Below are 23,588 nucleotides of genomic sequence, written 5' to 3'. Positions count from 1 at the left end.
TATTGATTTGCTGTTTATATTTATGTCAACTAATGTCTCCTGTCTTTCATAACGTATCGTTTATAATCGGTATATTGATAAGTTATTGATTTTTTTTTTAATTAGTTGTTGTATATTATATAATAATCATTGTTCTGTTATTTTTCCTTCTACCTGTTACTGCTACTACTGTTGTCATTACTACTGCCGTTAGTGACCATAAAGCAACAGTTGCAGCCTCAGGATCTGCAGAATCACACACACAGATCACACTAACGTGATGCATCAAATGAACAAATCCACAAGGGCCGTGACGAGGAATCGAACCTGCGTCCAGGAGTATCCCAGACGCTGCCTTAACCGACTGAGCTACGACAAGTAAAAGAGTTGAAACCGAAGTTCTACTGAATTTACTGGATCCCGTAGCCTCTCCGAGACACAAACCAGGCTTTTACACAACCCCCCCCCCCCTGCACCCGAGCTATGTCAATAGGCCGTTCTCCCTCTTCTCCCTTACATCATCACACTCGTCACGGCCATTGTAGATTTGTCCATTTGCAGGTTGGTGCAACAATTCAACCCTCCACGAACTACTTATCTTGATGAAAAGGCAGCAATAAGAACTACACAAGTACACTTACACGGCACCAGGCGGGGATACCCATGTGCATGGGGGGAAATGTCAACACTGTGGAGACATGCCCGACACACCACTGGAACATTATCTAACACACTGCACAGTTACAGCCACAACAGACCACTGGAACATTATCTAACACAGTGCACAGTTACAAACCCAATAAGATTTCAACCGAGATTTAACAGAGCGGGAGAAGTTGTTGAACACATTGGACATAATCTTACTGAAGTGAACATACGAGTCATAAATATTCACATTCCGCCTAAGACAGAAACAAGAAACGAGTAAGACTTAGTGGGCCAGCCAGAGGCTTAGGGCCCGCCCAGTGGGCCAGCCAGAGGCTTAGGGCCCGCCCAGTGGGCCAGCCAGAGGCTTAGGGCCCGCCCAGTGGGCCAGCCAGAGGCTTAGGGCCCCGCCCAGTGGGCCAGCCAGAGGCTTAGGGCCCGCCCAGTGGGCCAGCCAGAGGCTTAGGGCCCGCCCAGTGGGCCAGCCAGAGGCTTCGGGCCCACCCAGTGGGCCAGCCAGAGGCTTAGGGCCCACCCAGTGGGCCAGCCAGAGGCTTAGGGCCCGCCCAGTGGGCCAGCCAGAGGCTTAGGGCCCCGCCCAGTGGGCCAGCCAGAGGCTTAGGGCCCGCCCAGTGGGCCAGCCAGAGGCTTAGGGCCCACCCAGTGGGCCAGCCAGAGGCTTAGGGCCCGCCCAGTGGGCCAGCCAGAGGCTTAGGGCCCGCCCAGTGGGCCAGCCAGAGGCTTAGGGCCCGCCCAGTGGGCCAGCCAGAGCCTTAGGGCCCACCCAGTGGGCCAGCCAGAGCCTTAGGGCCCGCCCAGTGGGCCAGCCAGAGCCTTAGGGCCCGCCCAGTGGGCCAGCCAGAGCCTTAGGGCCCACCCAGTGGGCCAGCCAGAGGCTTAGGGCCCGCCCAGTGGGCCAGCCAGAGCCTTAGGGCCCGCCCAGTGGGCCAGCCAGAGCCTTAGGGCCCGCCCAGTGGGCCAGCCAGAGCCTTAGGGCCCGCCCGGTGGGCCAGCCAGAGGCTTAGGGCCCGTCCAGTGGGCCAGCCAGAGCCTTAGGGCCCGTCCAGTGGGCCAGCCAGAGCCTTAGGGCCCGCCCAGTGGGCCAGCCAGAGCCTTAGGGCCCGCCCAGTGGGCCAGCCAGAGCCTTAGGGCCCGCCCAGTGGGCCAGCCAGAGCCTTAGGGGCCCACGCAGGAATACCCCAGCAAAAATAAATTACTACCGAAGCCGTAAATGCCAAAACGCTGTTAAATTTAAAAAAAATCCAACTGGAAAAAATCCTCAGGGCAAATGGGAAGGGGACCTTTGACAAGCCGCCGGCTTCCTGTTCTCATCGAGCCCACTAGTGTTAGTGGCCCTCAGGTAAATACTGTTATTACTGCTACCGCTGTACTAATTTTCTCATTGATACATCACATTAATGTGATTTCATTGTGCATTTGAAGAGAAGTGTGGGGGGCAGAATTCCTAGGGGCCAGATTCACGAAGCAGTTACGCAAGCACTTACGAACTTGTACATCTTTTCTCAATCTTTGGCGGCTTTGTTTACAATTATTAAACAGCCAATGAGCTCCGAAGCACCAGGAGGCTGTTTATAACAATAACAACAGTTGATTGGGAAGTTTTCATGGTTGTAAACTGTTTAATAAATGTAACCAAACGTTGGTTCTCACAACAGCTTCCTGACCAGCCAGCAAGTACACTTGTGTCCTGAAATATACTTCAAGACTAAAGTATACACTCAACAGATATAGACCAAGAAGCAGTTTACACTTTCGTGTTGAGTATATTTCTCCATCAATACAATTAGACTTTGCTACTAACTCATTTCGATAGTTTTGTTGATCAAGATCTTGATGATTTCCTAATTAATTTCTCGATCACATTCGGATACTTCGTAATTGTTTAGATGATATCTGGTGTTAAAAGACTGAGCAAAACTTAGAATTTTGGCAAAACAAGACTGAGAATCAAGGAGCCAAATACTGATCACAGGAGGGAAGAATTCAATCCAGGACCACTAAAACCTGATCCTGAGGCTTCAACACCCATTCCAGAGTGTTAAATGTGAGAGTGATTGGACATGGTGCTATCAAGCAAGTACACAGAAACCTCACCTCGTCTCTCTCTCTCTCTCCTACATAATATTAGTCTCCGTGGTGTAGTGGTAAGACACTCGCCTGGCGTTCCGCGAGCGCTTTGTCATGGGTTCGTATCCTGGCCGGGGAGGATTTACTGGGCGCAAATCCTTAACTGTAGCCTCTGTTTAACTCAACAGTAAAATGTGTACTTGGTTGTAACAACGATTCTTCGCGGCGGGGATCGTATTCCAGGGACCTGTCCGAAACGCTACGCGTACTAGTGGCTGTACAAGAATGTAACAACTCTTGTATATATCACAAAAAAAAAATATGTACACACCTCTTTCCACTCCTAGTCACATAAACAAATAAACAGCACATTACACTCAGTTTATTTACAGAATGTTCAAATTCCCGCCCAGCGTGAAAGGTTGATTGGATCCCCCGCGGACATTTGCTCATCTGATCAAAGCCAACAGCTCATCAGAAGCGAACAAGTGTTTAAATCGACATTGGCAGATTAGGCTCTCATCCAAATCGGCCTGTAGATTTTGCTGTCTTATGGGCTTTAAAGTAATGATTGGTGATTGGAGGTAGTTCTACTGGTGGCAGATAATACTAACCACTAAGACACAACTATATCTGGATCGCCCACAATTACCAGCGGCTGAAGCCAAAGCCAGACCGGGCGCCAACCCGGTCGAACAATAACATTGTCATGGCAACAGGGAACGCTACTGCGACATCAGCAGAGAGCGTGATCATACCTAACTGTTTCTTCGAGAACTGAGCTCCAGATCTTGGGGCACGCCTCTCAGCTGTCAGTTATTTGCCGAAATGACTTCCGACCTCCATGTGGTTAATTGGAGACTGTTTTTAAATATATTCACGGAGGAAGCCAATTACTAAGTCTCATTTTACCTAAACTACCTCTTCTGTCTCAACTGCCGGCTCGTCTCCCTGTAGTTGACGCTAACCACCTTCTTTTAACCTTCGCCTTTGTCTCAGCTTAATATTAGAGTAAGGCAGGTCAGTAATGGATTCTCTAACGGATATGTCGGAGAGTTCATTGAAAGAAATGGGAACCGCCATGCTACCTCTGATAAAAAGGCTAAAACTACAGGATCGCTCCGACCTATTAAACTCTTCTACAGGCGGTTGTTGACCAGACAACACACTAGAAGGTGAAGGGACGACGACGTTTCGGTCCGTCCAGGACCATTCTCAATGCGGTTGTCGACTTGAGAATGACTTGACATGGTCCAGGACGGACCGAAACGTTGTCGTCCCTTCACCTTCTAGTGTGTTGTCTGGTCAACATACTTCAGCCATGTTATTGTGACTCATCGCCTGTCTAAAGGAGGTTGTTTTCAATGACCCACCAGACGGAGGAAAGACTCCTGAAAGATATAATTGACAAAAACGTGACTCTTACCAACACCAACCGGAAGATGCATCAACTTAAGTCATGAACTTTATCACCAAGCAAGCTACCTTGAAAAAAATATATATCGTCTATGCCTTTACGTGCCCGCTTGGCTATTGTCAGCCCCGAGGATCTCAATATACAGGCAAGACAAAATCTCTTTCAAGGTGCCCGAGAGTGCACAAACAACAAGGCACCGCCAAAGATCAATTCGTTTATACCAGACCATCACCAGAGATATTCTGACCAACAACACAGAAATAATCGACGGACACAACAATAGAAGATCTGACATAACACAGGCACTACATATCAAGCACTAATCAAACTATTAACAGCCAGTTTACATTTAGATACACCTTACCATTATCAAACCCAAGATAGAACTTCTCATCCTGCTTGTTGCATATAATGTACACCCTTCTATAATGTATTCACGTTCCCTCTGCTTCTGGGTACCTGACAGCTGGATGGACAGCGCTTCGGATTCGTAGTCCTGAGATTCCGGGTTCGAGCCCCAATGGAGGCGGAGACAAATGGGCAAAATGTTTTTTTTCACCCTGATACCCCTGTTACCTAGCAGTAAATAGGTACCTGGGAGTTAGTCAGCTGATACGGGCTGCTTCCTGGGGGGATTTGTAACAAAAAGTAGGCCTGGTCCAGGACCGGGCCGCGGGGACGCTAAGCCGCGAAATCATCTCAAGATAACCTCAAGATTCTGTAGATGCTGAAGAGAGCTTTAATGAAAAGCATCCTTCATTGACATGTATCAGGTTCAATAAAATTATGAAAGGAATTTTGTTGAGTTAATTTTTCAACTTCTAATTGAAAAAAAGAGGATGAGAAATATGAATATATATAACATTCATGCTAGAATCCTTGATCTAACCCTTTGGCTCATATTCAATAACACACCCAACTTTCCAAGATTAATCTTGTTGGGTAGAGAAGTTATCATAAGCCAGTCGATGTCTGCCCAAGTGAAATGTTTTAAGAAATATTGGCATTTATAGATAACCCAATGGGGTTTTCACAGTCAAATCTGAAATATTAGGTGTGTTTTCCATAGAGTTACTTATGAGTTACAGTGCCTTGTAATAAATTTTCTGAGAGGAGGGAGGGAAGAGGAGGGGGGAGGGAGGAAAAGGGAGGACGATGAGGGGGAGGAAGAGTAATGGAAGAGAAGGGGACGAGGGAGGGAAGAAGGGTATGAGGTGGGGTGGGGGAAAGAGACCCGGGCACAGCCGGGTAACCCTTCTAGTTCATTATTCACCTAACAGTCAAGAACAAAATACCATCAGTATACACCAAGAAAATTAGACGTGAGAGTGCACATTTTCTGGGTAAGAGGGGCGGCGAGCGCGGGCCATTTTGTTCATTAACAAAAGGGGTCCATTATGCTCTCCCCCACACTCATCCCAACATTAAACCACCAACGAAATTCAAATAAAATATAAAAACTTTTTCAGCTATAACAAGTGCGATGTACGTCGAACCATGCCATTAAAATTGTGTGCAAAACAGTCAGCATTTTAATTATGAACGGAGTTTCGCAATGTGTGTATATATATATGTGTGTGTGTGTGTGTGTGTGTGTGTGTGTGTGTGTGTGTGTGTGTGTGTGTGTGTGTGTGTGTGTGTGTGTGTGTGTGTGTGTATATATGTGTGTGTGTGTGTGTACTTACCTAATTGTGCTTGCGGGGGTTGAGCTCTGGTTCTTTAGTCTCGCCTCTCAATTGTCAATCAACTGATGTACACATTCCTGAGCCTACTGGGCTCTGTCATATCTACATTTGAATTTGCGTATGGAGTCAGCCTCCACCACATCACTACTTAATGCATTCCATTTGTGAACTACTCTGACACTGAAAAAAAATTATTGTTAATGTCTTATGGCTTATTTCGGTGCTACGTTTCCACCAGTGTCCCCTTGTTCGTGTTCCACCCGTGTGTGTGTGTGTGTGTGTGTGTGTGTGTGTGTGTGTGTGTGTGTGTGTGTGTGTGTGTGTGTGTGTGTGTGTGTGTGTGTGTTGAATATAACAGAAAGGGTGAGATCAATGATTCAAGCATGAAGATAGCATGAATCATCTATACATTTCTTAAGCTCTTCTTCATTCGAAAAGCTAAAAGATTAACACTCCAAAGTTCGCTTTACAGTCTTATTATAACATGATGCTAAGAGATGCGTTTCATTGAACCTGTCAACATTTTCAAAGGCAGTGGTAGAGCGGCTACAAGTTAGCTGCAGCTAACGATTATATAATTAAGAAGGAAGAGGTGAAGTGAGGAGTCGCACAGGCCAATAACCCTTTTGCATTTTCCCTAATTCATATGTTGGTTGGGGGCCGTTTGTACACGATATTCTAACTTGGTCTTCACGGAAGAATGTTCCCAAGTGTGAGCTGGCTGTTAATAGTTGGCTGTGAATGTTTGATATGTAGTACTTTGCCAATGTCTAATCTTCTATTAGACATAGACACTAAACTAATGTACGTCTGATACCATACTACTTGTGTAAAGGAGGAAATGTATATGTTTATCTCTCAGAATGTTTGGTAATATGTTTATTGTTTGTGATGTGTGTCTATGTATGTATTAACGCGATGTACTGAACGGGGTGAGCTACCTCATCCCTTTGTGTGTATTTTACATCAATAAACTTATTTCAATTTCTATTTCTATTGTAATTGTACCTGTCGAATATTTCGGTACTAGTATATATCTGGTAACGATTTATGTGTATAAATAATATGTTCTTTGACGGAGCCTTGTTGTGTATCCGTTGTGAATCACGTTGAAAGAGATGTTGTTGTCTTGCCTATATGTTGAGATCATTAGGGCTGACAGTCCGCAAGTGGGCTTGTGAAGACATAGACAACACTCGTCTCTTTCAAGGTGTTATTCTTGGTGTTGGGAAAAGTGCTCCATTATCAAGTTGGTGGTGTTCTTGCTTTCGTGGTAGATTGTCAGCTCTTCTGATTGGGGCCAAAAGGGGTCACATTTCTATCAATAATGTCTTTCAGGACTCTTTCGTCCTATTTGAGCCATAGAAAAGAAGTTCATGTAGAATAGCTTAATCGGTTGGGCAAATACTGCATTGTTGGCAGTATCATCAGAGGTAGCATGGCGACTCACCATCATTTTAATATCTTTGAAACATCCATTAGCGTGTCCATTATTGACTAGGCCCTATCATACGGTACAGAGTGCCTTGTCAACCTGCTTCCAACTGAAGCTGTATGAGAGAGAGCACGGTTGACATAGACAACACACTGTGTGTACCTGTTAGGGCACTCATTACTCCCACTAAGGCCCATTCCTATGTTCATTACCTTAATGTAGTGTGAAAGCCACACTTCCTTTCCGAGACCACAATCAACTTCCTGGCCATCTCACTTGGTCTGGACGTAACGGGACAGTTTATTTCCATCTCTGGGACAGTTTATTTCCATCTCTGGGTCGGTTTATTTCCATCTCTAGGTCGGGGACCTGCAATAGGTCCTCCCAGTCTAGATGCCAATTGTTGTGGTGGTCCTTGTCTCGGTGTTGTAGCGATATCGGTCTGCAGGTTCGTCGGGTCATCGGTCGATGGTGGTCTGGAGGTCCTCGTCGCTGTCCGTGTGTCCCCCCATTGGTCGATATCAAACTGCGGCTGCGTTTTATAAGCGCTGATCTCATTCTCAACTTTGTGAATCTGATGTCGGATTAGTTCATGGCGATATTTGATCGTGAAGGTTTTGTTTCTTGCTGCTGGGTCGGGTGTTCTAACGTGTGTGGTAATGTGGTACAAATTTGTAAGGAGATAGATCATTTGCTTCGAACTATCGGCCAATTAGCTTAACGTCTATTATGGGAAAATTCTTTGAATCAATAAGTGCAGCAGCCATTCGTCTACATCTTGAAAAACATAGACTAATAAATGACTCAACAACATGGTTTCACTTTCGCTCATATTAGATAAATTTGCTATCATTCTATTCCAGCATAATTGAGGAGTTGATAGTGGAAAGGTTTGTGGCGTTGACTTTAGCAAAGCTGTTGAGACAATGTTACATGAAAGATTGATTAAAAAGATAGAGTATCAGGGTATTGGGGGTGCTATATCAAGTTGGATTAGGTCAGGGTTATACCAAAGGAAACAAAGAGTTAGTATACATGGAGTTAAGTCAGAGAGGGGAAAGAAACTGTTGCAAGTGGAGTGCTTCAAGGCTCTCTCCTGGGACCTCTCTTGTTTATTATATATATAAATGATTTAGATTCAGGATTGAGAAGCAGTATATTCAAATTTGCAATGATACAAAAAATCGGGAGGGAAGTAAACTCAGAAGTGAAGGATTTGTCTCACCCTAGTTGTGCCCTGCAGGGAAGATGCAATAGTGTTCTAACAATAGAAGCACACATTAGCCTAAATGTTGCCCATGCAATAAAGTACACAAGAATAAAGCAACCGTATTATGCACATTTAACCCATACGAGGCGGCTACTGCTTATACCCACCCAAACTCATCCACATGTCTACTCTTGAAACACTCTAGCAGTCCCATGTCCATCATATTACCCGGTCATTGGTTTTATAAAACAAGCCTGTTTCCAAACCAGTATTTACCCGGGTCTTTCCTAAATCTGAACTTGTCCAATTGGACATATTATTCGTGAATATATGTCCCAGAACAACACTGTGAACAATGGCAGCTTTCCAGTCACCAGACAAGAGCTACTGAAATAAATAATACTAAACATTTGTTATTGAGATATATAAAGGCTCAGATTACAGTGTTTGTATATATATTATACAGCCCCTGTTAACCCGCCAAGTGGTGCCATAGACAGCGGAGTTCACATACTGGTTTACACAGCTGTCAAGGTTGAAGCAATACCGAAAGTCAAAGACCGTATTATGAGGGACACAGGCATTAACCTGAGTGACGATACATAAACATCAACGGTGTATCGTCATGAGAGAGTGGAGACTCTCCCTTGAGTCCCAGGAGACGGAGGAGGACGGGTAAAACATAATATTGTAGTTCCTTGACATGCCGTTATGTGGGATCAGCGCCAGCATACAGCTGGTCGACCCTCTTTACTGCTGGGTCGACTGTCGGTTCTTTGTTTGCACTGACAGCACTGAAATGTTTGATGACTGGTCAGGTCTCGGAAGACCGTACGGTGGTACTGCTCTCCTGTGGCATAACATCATGCCCTGTAAAGCTAATGTTATCACTACCACATTAGGGCTACCACTACCACATTCGGGCGCAGTACCGCTGTACGCGTCTCTAATGGTGCTCGGGAGTGTCTGATCATTTGTATGTATTGTTTCACCAGCAGCAGCAGCAGCTGTGAAGATCTGCTTGCTGAGATATTACAACTGGCTAATCTCATGGTGGTGTCACCATCACCTCATGATGGTGTCACCATCACCTCATGGTGGTGTCACCATCACCTCATGGTGGTGTCACCATCACCTCATGGTGGTGTCACCATCACCTCATGGTGGTGTCACCATCACCTCATGGTGGTGTCACCATCACCTCATGGTGGTGTCACCATCACCTCATGGTGGTGTCACCATCACCTCATGGTGGTGTCACCATCACCTCATGGTGGTGTCACCATCACCTCATGGTGGTGTCACCATCACCTCATGGTGGTGTCACCATCACCTCATGGTGGTGTCACCATCACCTCATGGTGGTGTCACCATCACCTCATGGCGGTGTGCGACTTGAACACCCATTTTTTCTCGACAAGAATCATACTTAAATTTGCTGAGTGCTTTTAGGGACGCAGGAAATTTACATAATTTTCAGTGATGCTCTCGGTGATTTTTCAGTGATTTACATGCTTTCAGTGATGAATTTAACATTAACTTTACCTTTCTATCATGGGATGGGAGTGGAAGGTCTCACATACAGTAAACTGTAAACTCACATACTGAAAATTTCTCCCTAAAAAAAATGGGGTAAAACAAGAAGCTGTTCTTAATCCACTTATGTTTTCTATCTTGATCCATTGTTAAAGGGATTAAGAGCCAGGAGAGCTGGCTGTCGAATAGGAAGTATTAATGTTAATGTTTTCTGTTATGCTGTCTACTCACACAGACCAAAGAGGGTGTGGAAAATTTGATAGAAATATATGGAAAATACGTTGCGAAATACAATGTAACGTTCAATTGATTGTAACCATGATATATATATGTACTTCCGCCTACAGTTTAGACCTATTGTCTTGTGTATGACCCTCTGTCCTGCGTGACAGTGAATACCAGCATTATCCTCACTTTAATAAGACTTAATCGAAATCCACAGATTAGGCAAACTTGTAATTAATTTTGTCAATAAAGATGTTAATAATAATAAAGTTCAATCCTGCAAAATGTGGTGTGGTAGACCTTAACTCTTGTGACTCGTCTTATCGAGATCCCAATCTAAAATTACTAGGCGGAGATATTCCAGTAAAGTATTTTGTGCCCATTTGTCATTTTTCCTGATGCAATTCGAGACCTGAAGATCAGAACAAATATCATTAGCGAATTCAGTCATCTTGATACTTGGTCAAATGTCTAAGCTTGTACAGATGTGAACTATAAAATGATGACCTCGGTAAGCTTAACTGTGGATGAAGGAAATGTTCTAGCTGTATCTTAGATATCCATCCCCCCCCCCCGCACTCACTTCAGTCTTCTTTCTACCTGGTGTCCACATCCACCCCGTGGGAGGAAATAATTCACAAACAAAAACTTTAACTTTATCTTCAATGGAATCATCTAGCCAGGAAGGCTGGTTGATCAGTCCAACAACCAGGAGGCCTGGTCGACGACCGGGCCGCGGGGACGCTAAGCCCCGAAAACACCTCAAGGTAACCTCAAGGTAAGGTAGCCTGTAAGCTCAATCAACTCTTTTTCGTTACATTCATGTATCACTTGCCACTTCTACTTTTCCAAAAAACATAAAGTTAATTGTCATTAAATGCAACTTAAGAATGGTAATTGTGATGGAGTTGCAACAGAAGAAGATAACCCAACGTCGTAACGTCATAACGTCATGACGAAGATAACGTCAACAGAAGAAGATAACCCAACCCGGCAGGGAGAAGAGGGAGACTCGCTCCTCTATATCTGGCATAATTAATGAACTAACGTCAGAGATGGATTACTGGCAGGTATTTCCAGTCCACCTGACGTCAGATCGATGCCATATCAGCTGTGTGTCCCAGGGAGTGTTGAGCCGGGATAGTCCCAGAACGTGTTGATGTGGCATGTTGAGGATGTGCAAATATGTAAATGCCTAAAATGTATTTTTTGTATTATTTACATTCCTAAACAATTGTTCAGCCCAGCCACCACTGAAATGATTCGTGCAACTTGTGGTAAATAACGTTTCTGATTCTGACAATGACAAATGTCTATCTTGAGGTTATCTTGAGATGATTTCGGGGCTTTTAGTGTCCCCGCGGCCCGGTCCTCGACCAGGCCTCCACCCCCAGGAAGCAGCTCGTGACAGCTGACTAACACCCAGGTACCTATTTTACTGCTAGGTAACAGGGGCATAGAGTGAAAGAAACTCTCCCCATTGTTTCTCGCCGGCGCCTGGGATCGAACCCAGGACCACAGGATCACAAGTCCAGCGTGCTGTCCGCTCGTCCGACCGGCTCTCTACCTGTTACTGTGGTGTGAAATACATGTGTAAATAATGGGCTGTGTTTTGATCTAAACTTTCCCAAGTAAAACGTATTATCGTGTATAACTAAAGTTTTTTATTTGATTTGTGGGTGACCTATGAGAGGTCAGCGGCTGACCTCAGGGCTCCCGGCCCCGGCAAAGGGAGACCTCTCGCACCACCAGGATCTATCAGGTAGTTATAATCCCAACACGGGATATTATAGATATAGATTTAAACTATTAAAGGTTTTAAGTTTACTCAGCATCCGATGCTAATGGAGAGCCTTTTAGGCAGTGGGTACAATTTTAGTGGTGACATGTCACGTCCCGGACACTCTATAGTGCAGAATGTGGTCTGGGTGTTGTGTGTGTGTCTCTCTCTCTCTCTCTCTCTCTCTCTCTCTCTCTCTCTCTCTCTCTCTCTCTCTCTCTCTCTCTCTCCCCTCTTTTTGGTTTAAGTTAATCCCATGGATAAATACCTAAAGATAAATTCCCAGCCTAGGAAAGATTCATCTTATCTATATCTCCTATCAAGCTCTGGCTCTGTCTCACTCTGCCCTTACATCAATATGTGTATGTCTCACTACCATTAACTCAACACTAAACAGAAGGTAGAGCTAAACATTTACTACAAGAGCATTAACCCCGTAACAAACGAAATGTCTTTAAACAGATGAATGTTGTCTAATACTTCACACACCCACTTGGGGACTATCAGCCCCAATGCTCTCTATATATAGGTAAGACGATAATATCTTATTCAAGTCGTCTGACAATGCACAAATAACAAGGTTCTATTAGAGTTCACATTATTTCTACACACATACCCACTTGGGGACTGTCAGTCTCAACACTCTCAATATATATTCAGAATGACATCTCTTTCATAACTCTTTTGTCACAATTTCTACACACATCCATATTATTATCAGAGATATTCTTAGATGACTGGACTTCAAATGTATCTGCTGTAGGTATGTTGATGACATTCTCGAAGGTAACTGATAGACTGTTTTAGGACACTTTCGAACGAAATTTCGTTCATTTCTTTACTTACGAGATGGAGAAGGAAGGCAAATTACCTTTCTTGAATATAACTAAGAAATGGCGACTTTCACAATCTGTACCAAGGGACCTAACATAGGAATGCAAGCCTCTTAAATTCGTCCTCTTAATAGAGCGTTCAGCCTTTTGACGCATACTTTACCCGAGGCCAACAATCGTCATATTAGAAAATGGTAGCAGCTCGCAAAATTAACATACTCTCCCGTTTTCTGTTTTGGGTCCTCTGATAAGATAGGAGATGTCACTTTAGTACGACACTTTCTTGACGTTGGGAAACCTAAAGAGGACAGGCTGAGGAATGTTAGTAATGAGTGGCGTGTCACTCATTACTACTCAGTACTCATTACGCAAGTCAACTATGCACTTTCACATAACTGTTGAAAGCAGGTTGACAAGGCACTCATTAGATGCTGGCCCTTGTCAATAATGCATCATCTAATAGTTAGGTGGAAGAGATTATCAAAAGAGATGAATTACCATGCGACCACTGATGAAAAGGTCAACTCGAGAGCCTGTCCCACCTACACAACATTACAAGACAAGATGACAGTGTTCTGAAGGAAGCATTCGACAGACACGTAGCCCCGTCCAACAACGAATAGAAGCTACGGTTCATCTTACAAAATTCAATATAAGTCGTCACATCAACGAACCCATTGTTGATGTGAGGACTTATATTGAATTTTGTAACTAGCTCATCAAGATTGTAACTTGCTTAGCTAAATGAATTGTGGGGTTCAGTCCCTGAGCCCATTATGTGCCTCTGTAACCCTTTCCACTACCGCCCACAGGATGGGTATGGGGTGCATAATAAATGAACTAAACTAAAATAACTCTTACACTGCAAGAATAAGAACACCAGCGACCTGCTCAGGAAGAACTCTCCCGACACCAAACAGAATACCTTGAAAGATATGAAATGTTTACATGCCCACTTGGGAACTGCCAACACCAACGATCTCAATATACAGGCAAGAAAATATTATTACTTTCAAGTCATTTGACAATGCACAAGTAAGACGACTCCATTAAAGATATCATAATTTCTTCACACAGCCAAATAAACAGCAGAGGTAGTCAGTCCAGCAACACTGAAGTAATTGACAAAGCAACAGTAGAAGGTTAGACATTGCCAAAGCACTTTATATCAAGCACTTTCGTCTAATTATAACAGCCAGTTTACACTCAAGTACGTCTTATCATCTATAAGACCAAGACAGTAACTTCCAGTTTGCTCCTTACCTACTGCCTCAACCGACCAATGACAAGGCAGGATTACCCCATGTTGTTGTTGTTTTAGATTTAGCTACTCAGAACGAAGTGTCCATGTAGCACGGGCTATGGTGAGCCCGTAAGAAGGATTACCCAGTAATCCTGCCATCTTATCTCTCTGCCTCTGCTCATTTATATTCACTTTCCCTCTGGTTCCGAAGATGCTAAAGTGTGTTTTAGTGAAACACATCTTTTAGCAACGTGCATCAGGACAATTAAATGCATAAAATGAACTTTGAAGATTACATTTTTCAACATCCTTCCCACGTGAAGAACACCAGGAATGTTGAGAAGATTCCAGCAAGAATTATTGATAACCCTTTCGTTGGTATCTAATAACACGTGTCTAAACGAACGACTGCTTCCAATATATATATATATATATATATATATATATATATATATATATATATATATATATATATATATATATATATATATATATAAATATATGCGAACAAGCCTGCATGGTCCCCAGGACAATATGCAACTGAAAACTCACACCCCAGAAGTGACTCGAACCCATACTGCCAGGAGCAACGCAACTGGTATGTACAGGGACGCCTTAATCCGCTTGACCATCACGACCAGACATAAGGAAGTGATAGCCGAGGCTATTTGACCCACTTCCCCGCTGGCACTCGGATGGTAATCTTGGGCATAGCATTTTATCAAATCACCTCATTTTTTGGGGGCAACACGTGAGGAACACAAATGCGAACAAGCCTGAATGGTCCCCAGGACAATATGCAACTGAAAACTCACACCCCAGAAGTGACTCGAACCCATACTGCCAGGAGCAACGCAACTGGTATGTACAGGGACGCCATAATCCGCTTGACCATCACGACCAGACATAAGGAAGTGATAGCCGAGGCTATTTGACCCACTTCCCCGCTGGCACTCGGATGGTAATCTTGGGCATAGCATTTTATCAAATCACCTCATTTTTTGGGGGCAACACGTGAGGAACACAAATGCGAACAAGCCTGAATGGTCCCCAGGACAATATGCAACTGAAAACTCACACCCCAGAAGTGACTCGAACCCATACTGCCAGAAGCAACGCAACTGGTATGTACAGGGACGCCTTAATCCGCTTGACCATCACGACCAGACATAAGGAAGTGATAGCCGAGGCTATTTGACCCACTTCCCCGCTGGCACTCGGATGGTAATCTTGGGCATAGCATTTTATCAAATCACCTCATTTTTTTGGGGCAACACAATTAAGTGATAAGTTTTTTGGGTCAAGCGGATTAAGGCGTCCCTGTACATACCAGTTGCGTTGCTCCTGGCAGTATGGGTTCGAGTCACTTCTGGGGTGTAAGTTTTCAGGTGCATATTGTCCTGGGGACCATTCAGGCTTGTTCGCATTTGTGTTCCTCACGTGTTGCCCCCAAAAAATGAGGTGATTTGATAAAATGCTATGCCCAAGATTACCATCCGAGTGCCAGCGGGGAAGTGGGTCAAATAGCCTCGGCTATCACTTCCTTATGTTGGTCGTGATGGTCAAGCGGATTAAGGCGTCCCTGTACATACCAGTTGCGTTGCTCCTGGCAGTATGGGTTCGAGTCACTTCTGGGGTGTGAGTTTTCAGTTGCATATTGTCCTGGGGACCATTCAGGCTTGTTCGCATTTGTGTTCCTCACGTGTTGCCCCAAAAAAATGAGGTGATTTGATAAAATGCTATGCCCAAGATTACCATCCGAGTGCCAGCGGGGAAGTGGGTCAAATAGCCTCGGCTATCACTTCCTTATGTCTGGTCGTGATGGTCAAGCGGATTAAGGCGTCCCTGTACATACCAGTTGCGTTGCTCCTGGCAGTATGGGTTCGAGTCACTTCTGGGGTGCGAGTTTTCAGTTGCATATTGTCCTGGGGACCATTCAGGCTTGTTCGCATTTGTGTTCCTCACGTGTTGCCCCAAAAAAATGAGGTGATTTGATAAAATGCTATGCCCAAGATTACCATCCGAGTGCCAGCGGGGAAGTGGGTCAAATAGCCTCGGCTATCACTTCCTTATGTCTGGTCGTGATGGTCAAGCGGATTAAGGCGTCCCTGTACATACCAGTTGCGTTGCTCCTGGTAGTATGGGTTCGAGTCACTTCTGGGGTGTGAGTTTTCAGTTGCATATTGTCCTGGGGACCATTCAGGCTTGTTCGCATTTGTGTTCCTCACGTGTTGCCCCAAAAAAATGAGGTGATTTGATAAAATGCTATGCCCAAGATTACCATCCGAGTGCCAGCGGGGAAGTGGGTCAAATAGCCTCGGCTATCACTTCCTTAAGTCTGGTCGTGATGGTCAAGCGGATTAAGGCGTCCCTGTACATACCAGTTGCGTTGCTCCTGGCAGTATGGGTTCGAGTCACTTCTGGGGTGTGAGTTTTCAGTTATATATATATATATATATATATATATATATATATATATATATATATATATATATATATATATATATATATATATATGTCGTACCTAGTAGCCAGAACGCACTTCTCGGCCTACTATGCAAGGCCCGATTTGCCTAATAAGCCAAGTTTTCATGAATTAATTGTTTTTCAACTACCTAACCTACATAACCTAACCTAACCTAACTTTTTCGGCTACCTAACCTAACCTATAAAGATAGGTTAGGTTACGTTAGGTTCGGTCATATATCTACGTTAATTTTAACTCCAATAAAAAAAATTGACCTCATACATAATGAAATGGGTAGCTTTATCATTTCATAAGAAAAAAATTAGAGAAAATATATTAATTCAGGAAAACTTGGCTTATTAGGCAAATCGGGCCTTGCATAGTAGGCCGAGAAGTGCGTTCTGGCTACTAGGTACGATATATATATATATATATATATATATATATATATATATATATATATATATATATATATATATATATATATATATGTATATATATATATATATATATATATATATATATATATATATATATATATATATATATTCTGCCCTTTCCCTCATTGTGAACTGGCATCCCGGTCTCCTGGTGCCCTCTCAGACTCTCACTGCCTTACATTTATTATGATTATTAATATTATTATTATTTAAATACCAATTTTAACATTGTATACTGATTTGTGATTCTATCGTAATTATTGTTATCCTGTTTACTTTATAACCTGGATAGCTTAGTAAACATAGGTGAGTGGGAGGGGAGGTGTTAGTACCCACCTAGTTGTGCTTGCGGGGGTTGAGCTCTGGCTCTTTGTGTAACGCTGGGAGAGTGCACCCATGACTCGCCATGGGAACGTCCTGGTAAGATCAGCCTGGGACCTCAGATTCAGCTAGAGTTAATTGAAATATCATCTGGCTCCCCCCTAGTCAGCTTGTTCCTGTTTTGACAAACAACTTAACGGTGCAGCTTGATTGCTTTTTTGTACATCATGGAAAGCTGACGCCCTAATGTGCTGACCAACCATTAAGGTGTGCAAAACACACTTTTCCCGAGTTGGCTGAGTCAGCTGAGAACAGGTCCACACCAGACGTTCCCACAACAGTGTAAAACACCCCCCCTTCTGATTCAGTTGTATATATACCCCCTGTATGATAGTTAGGAGGGAGAGTGCTGGAGAGGCTGCAGGTCAGTGAGGCTGCAGGTCAGTGAGACTGCAGGTCAGTGAGGCTGCAGGTCAGTGAGGCTGCAGGTCAGTGAGGCTGCAGGTCAGTGAGGCTGCAGGTCAGTGAGGCTGCAGGTCAGTGAGGCTGCAGGTCAGTGAGGCTGCAGGTCAGTGAGGCTGCAGGTCAGTGAGGCTGCAGGTCAGTGAGGCTGCAGGTCAGTGAGGCTGCAGGTCAGTGAGGCTGCAGGTCAGTGAGGCTGCAGGTCAGTGAGGCTGCAGGTCAGTGAGGCTGCAGGTCAGTGAGGCTGCAGGTCAGTGAGGCTGCAGGTCAGTGAGGCTGCAGGTCAGTGAGGCTGCAGGTCAGTGAGACTGCAGGTCAGTGAGGCTGCAGGTCAGTGAGGCTGCAGGTCAGTGAGGCTGCAGGTCAGTGAGGCTGCAGGTCAGTGAGGCTGCAGGTCAGTGAGGCTGCAGGTCAGTGAGGCTGCAGGTCAGTGAGGCTGCAGGTCAGTGAGGCTGCAGGTCAGTGAGGCTGCAGGTCAGTGAGGCTGCAGGTCAGTGAGGCTGCAGGTCAGTGAGGCTGCAGGTCAGTGAGGCTGCAGGTCAGTGAGGCTGCAGGTCAGTGAGGCTGTAGGTCAGTGAGGCTGCAGGTCAGTGAGACTGCAGGTCAGTGAGACTGCAGGTCAGTGAGACTGCAGGTCAGTGAGACTGCAGGTCAGTGAGGCTGCAGGTCAGTGAGGCTGCAGGCGAGCCTCAGGAGACAGAGTGAATCCACCCGACTGAGAGGCAGAGAGTGGTCTTATTTAAGGTAATGTGTGATCTTTGATACGTTTTCCATGTCTGGATCCCGTAACAATTGCCAGTGTTAAAGTAGGATTTTATAGTGGTGAATAGCATAATTTGTTCTCAATAAACTCATGCTAAACTTCCCATCTGTATCAATTGTTGAATCCCCGTACCTTCTGATATAATTGGCTAACAACCGTCCCATAAATATTGACAGTTAAAGAAAGAGTATTTACCAAGTCAAGCAATGTTTCTTGCCTCGTTGCCTGATATAGTAAATGGATAAGGCAGATGGTGGCAGCGTAATTAATCCTGGGTAGCATTTCCTTGTTGGATACCTTTGGTTCCGGGGCTATATGGTGGTTACCTTGAGGTGCTTCCGGGGCTTAGTGTCCCCGCGGCCCGGTCGTCGACCAGGCCTCCTGGTTGCTGGACTGATCAACCAGGCTGTTAGACGCGGCTGCTCGCAGCCTGACGTATGAGTCACAGCCTGGTTGATCAGGTATCCTTTGGAGGATACAATGATTACAATACATTACAGGATACAATGACAGTGGTGTTACAAATTATTTTTTTTTTTAGTTTATATGTGTAGTGTTGTTACATTTGGTCCCGCCTCTCAACAGTCAGTCAACTGGTGTACAGATTCCTGAGCCTCTTGTTATAGGCTCAGGAATCTCTTAACTCATTTGTCCTGAGACAAATGTTATCATATCTACATTTGAAACTGTGTATAGAGTGTGCCTCCACTTGAACTGGGTCAGACGGCTGAGTGAACAGCGCTCGGGATTTGTAGTCCTAAAGTTCCGGGTTCGATCCCCAGCGGAGGCGGAAACACATAGGCAGAGTTTCTTTCACCCCGATGCACCTGTTCATCTAGCAGTAAATAGGTACCTGGGAGTTAGACAGCTGCTACGGGCTGCTTCCTGGGGAAGTGTAACAAACTAGGGGGGGGGTAGAAATAGCCTAAGCTACTCTATCCCTTTGAAATGTATTTATTTCTTGTTTCAATAAACATACTTGAACTTGAACTTGATGTGTAACAAAAAAGTTGGCCTAGTCGAGGACCGGGCCGCGGGGACGCTAAGCCCCGAAATCATCTCAAGATAATCTCAAGATGACTACCACATTTTTTTTTTGTATTTAAATTTTGCCCCGAGGGGCGAGTTTATTGGGCAGCGCCACTCATCCTGTGAGTGGACACACCGCCATAGCAGCATGTACAACACTACCCAAAAAAAAGAAAACCCGCTGGGTTGTTCATCCTGTCACTTGTACCCAGACACAGCTGGGACTTGCTTAACTGGCTCAAGTGAACAGCTCCACAAACAAGAAGATTAACATCTGTCAACCCTTAAAAGCTTACGATGACCACCACATCACTACCTAATGCATTCCATCTGTTAACTACTCTTGACACTGAAAAAGTTCTTTCTAACGTCCCTGTGGCTCATGTGGGTACTCAGTTTCCACCTGTGTCCCCTTGTTCGCGTACCACCCGTGTTAAATAGTATCATTATTTACCGTCAATTCCTCTGAGAATTTTGTAGGTAGTGATCATGTCTCCCCGAGCTCTCCTGTCTTCCAGCGACGTGAGGTACATTTCACGCAGCCTTTCCTAGTAACTCATGCCTCTTAGTTCTGGGACTAGCCTAGTGGTATATCTCTGAACTTTTTCCATCTTCGTCTTGTGCTTGACAAAGTACGGGCTCCATGCTGGGGCCGCATACTCCAGGATTGGTCTTACATATGTGGTATACAAGGTCCTGAAAGATTCCTTACATAGGTACCTGAAGGCTGTTTGGATGTTAGCCAGCCTTGCATACGCCGCTGATGTTATTCTTATGATGTGGGCTTCATGAGACAGGTTTGACGTGATATCAACTCCTAGATCTTTCTGACCGTTTCATGGAGGACGTCATCTCCCATTCTGTATCCTGTGTCTGGCCTCCTGTTCCCACCGCCTAGTTTCATTACTGGGTGTGTGGGGATGAATGTGCTGGTGTACAGCCAATCAGGAGGTGGGTGTGTCAGTAGATGCCAGGAAGTAGGTGCTCAGGTAGGTATGGATGAGTAGATGAATATGAAGTGAATTATTAGGGGAAGGGGGGAAGCGCCACCCTATTACGACTATATAGCACTTGGAAGGGATAAGGAATTGGGACGGGACGGGGGGAAGGAATGGTGCCCAACTACTTGGACGGTCGGGGATTGAACACCGACCTGCCTGAAGCGAGACCGTCGCTGTACCGTCCAGCCCAAGTGGTTGGTGTAAAGAGTGTAAGTGTGAGTACTCGTCTAGTTATGCTTGCGGGGGGTTGAGCTTTGGCTCTTTGGTCCCGCCTCTCAACCGTCAATCAACTGGTGTACAGAATCCTGAGCCTACTGGGCTCTATCATATCTGCACTTGAAACTCTGTATGGAGTCAGCCTCCACCACATCACTTCCTAATGCATTCCATTTGTCATCCACTCAGCGTGTGTGTGTGTATTCACCTAGATGTGCTTGCGGGGGTTGAGCTCTGCTCTTTCAGCCCGCCTCTCAACTGTCTATCAACTGTTACTAACTACTATTTTTTTCTCTCCACACCACACCTCACACACACACACACACACACACACACACACACACACACACACACACACACACACACACACACACACACACACCAGGAAGCAGCCCGTGACAGCTGACTAACTCCCAGGTACCTATATACTGCTAGGTAACATGGGCATAGGGTGAAAGAAAGTCCGCCCATTGTTTCTCGCCGGCGCCCGGGATCGAACCCGGGACCACAGGATCACGCGTCCAGCGTGCTGTCCGCTCAGCCACCGGCCCCACTACATACACACTGTGTGTATGTAGTGAGTGTGTGTGTGTGTGTGTGTGTGTGTGTGTGTGTGTGTGTGTGTGTGTGTGTGTGTGTGTGTGTGTGTGTGTGTGTGTGTGCAGCCACTGACACTCCTATTTGGTGAAGGATCTATACCAATGGCACCCAATACCACACTCCAAATGGTTCAATAAAAGACCTCAGACTCATGGTCTCCCCCGTGTACCAGGCGCTGCCACTTCTCAACACCCGGAAATGGATGTCAAAGTTTTCATTTCACAATGACTGCCACACAGATATAACATATCCTAACCCCACAGGACAAGTTCCTTGCTTGATCTATTGCCGAGTACAAGTTCCCAGCTGCAGTATTTTGTAGCAGCAATCAACTGAAAACTGGATATATCAATAATTAACAAATACACCACCATTGATTGGCATCATAAGCTTATTAAAGCTTGGGATTTGAAAGCTTAACACGAAATAGAAAAGCAATGTGGCTTTTCAGGATAGGCTATGCTGAGAACTAGTCTTGTATATATTTACTGGACTTACGTGTGTCGTAGTTGGCTACATCCTTTCTTGACTTGGCCGTCCTCATCACTCCCTTCTTTTTCGTCACATCAGCAGTTAATACACTCATAGTACTGTAACCCCCGTCAAACTGACAGTTACGACGGGAACGCCCTCACTACCCTCACGTCCAAACCAGCGGAGATGGATAACTGAGTGAGGTATTTACAGAGGACCAAACACCTGTCAAACTCAGACTATCCCCATGCACGCACCGGGGTTGAAAACCTTTGGGCATCGCTCGAGCGGCATCCAATGGCGCGACTGAGCCGCTAATGCTAAGTTGCGGCTCCCGGTACGGGATCAGAAGCTCTATCTGACCGGAGTCGTCGTTCGCGCGCGCCATCTACCGACACAGTCGACGTTCGGGATCAATACCTTCCGGTGCTTATACTCGGCGAAAACTAGGGTGCCTGTTTGCCGTCTCTCTCTCTCGCGCTCAACTTTCGCTCGCGCATTCTCTATCGTGCGAAAGGGCCGAGTCACTATCGAGGAAGTAATGAACGAGTTATAGCAGCGTGTGCGAGGCAGAACGCAATCGTGTGCGCTCCTGTGAGCCACTGCTTCTCATCCTCGAAAACCTATATCGTACTTTATTAAAATGTTGTCGACAATCTTCCCTCAGTCGTGTGTCTTGACTAAGAAAATATCACAAATTGGCATAATTAATGTCAAAACTAGGTTTATTTAGGGAATATTGTTAGTAATGATGGCATTATTATATATGAACTAATTATAATAATAATAATTATATACAGTAGTTAATTCTATTAAATAAGTAAGTATATCTATCGGATACAAGACAGCTTAATTAATTTATTATAAATTTTCTGGAATTGTTAACAATTTTTCTTTTTAGTTTACAGTTTAAAGACAGTACAGTATATATATTACGTGGAAAGATGTCTGATTCGTTAGCAAAGTATTAAAAATTAAGTATTCAGTAGTATTAAAGTATTAAAAATTATATATTCCTTTTAACGTTATCATCAACATATATTCTTATATACATCCTTAACAGTTTAGTTCACTGCACTCTGATGTTCATTTATATATAAAGCAAAGTACTTTTATAAATCTAAACCTTTTTTGCAAGAAAAAATCTCATGTAGAAACTCAAATATAAATTAGTATAGTATATCATAAATGTGTCAAAGAAAATTATTCATATATTCTTCAGAGAAAACAAATTATTACAAATTAATTTACCTGAGTTTACCTGAGGGGCCACTGACACTAGTCAGTGGCCCCTGACTAGTGCTTTCAGTTGATTGGCCTCGACTAGGACAGGAAGCCGGTGGCTTGTCGAAGGTCCCGCCCAGTTGAGTGGTTATGGAGCAAGACTAATAACTGTGTAACTGACTTACCATAGATATAAAGTCTTTGTATAGAGACTGTTGTGGGCCTCTTCTTGAATTACTTGCGATATAAAAAGACTATTATATATGTATATGTAATTGTCTGTATGTATTTTCAAAGGTAAATGTGTGTTTACATGTATGTATATATGCGTATGTGTGTAATAAAGCAAATTATGTAACTAGCTTCACAAGATTGTTACTTGCTTAGCTAAATAAACTATAATAATAATAATAAATAAATAAATAAATAATAATAAATGTTTATTTAGGTAAGGTACATACATACAAGAAATTTTTACAAAGATTGGTTGACTTATAGGTGGAGCTAGTACATAC

At 44.4% G+C, this 23,588-nt stretch overlaps 2 protein-coding genes across 2 annotated transcripts in view; one reads left to right on the top strand and one right to left on the bottom strand.

Moving 5' to 3' along the window:
• The window catches only part of unc-119 (unc-119 lipid binding chaperone), a 143,523-nt gene extending 121,444 nt beyond the window's left edge, over positions 1–22,079 (bottom strand). The window contains exon 1 of the mRNA XM_069313230.1: positions 21,874–22,079. Coding sequence (XP_069169331.1) covers positions 21,874–21,961 — 88 coding nt within the window. The 5' untranslated portion in view covers positions 21,962–22,079. The remainder of the gene's footprint in view (positions 1–21,873) is intronic.
• The window catches only part of LOC123771645 (progestin and adipoQ receptor family member 3), a 44,889-nt gene continuing 39,656 nt past the window's right edge, over positions 18,356–23,588 (top strand). The window contains exon 1 of the mRNA XM_069313229.1: positions 18,356–18,510. The gene's annotated coding sequence lies outside the window, so the exon portion shown is untranslated. The remainder of the gene's footprint in view (positions 18,511–23,588) is intronic.

This window comes from Procambarus clarkii, chromosome 75 (genome assembly GCF_040958095.1).
Source record: "Procambarus clarkii isolate CNS0578487 chromosome 75, FALCON_Pclarkii_2.0, whole genome shotgun sequence".
Lineage (NCBI taxonomy): Eukaryota > Metazoa > Arthropoda > Malacostraca > Decapoda > Cambaridae > Procambarus > Procambarus clarkii.
This window is presented reverse-complemented; position numbering and strand designations above follow the sequence as displayed.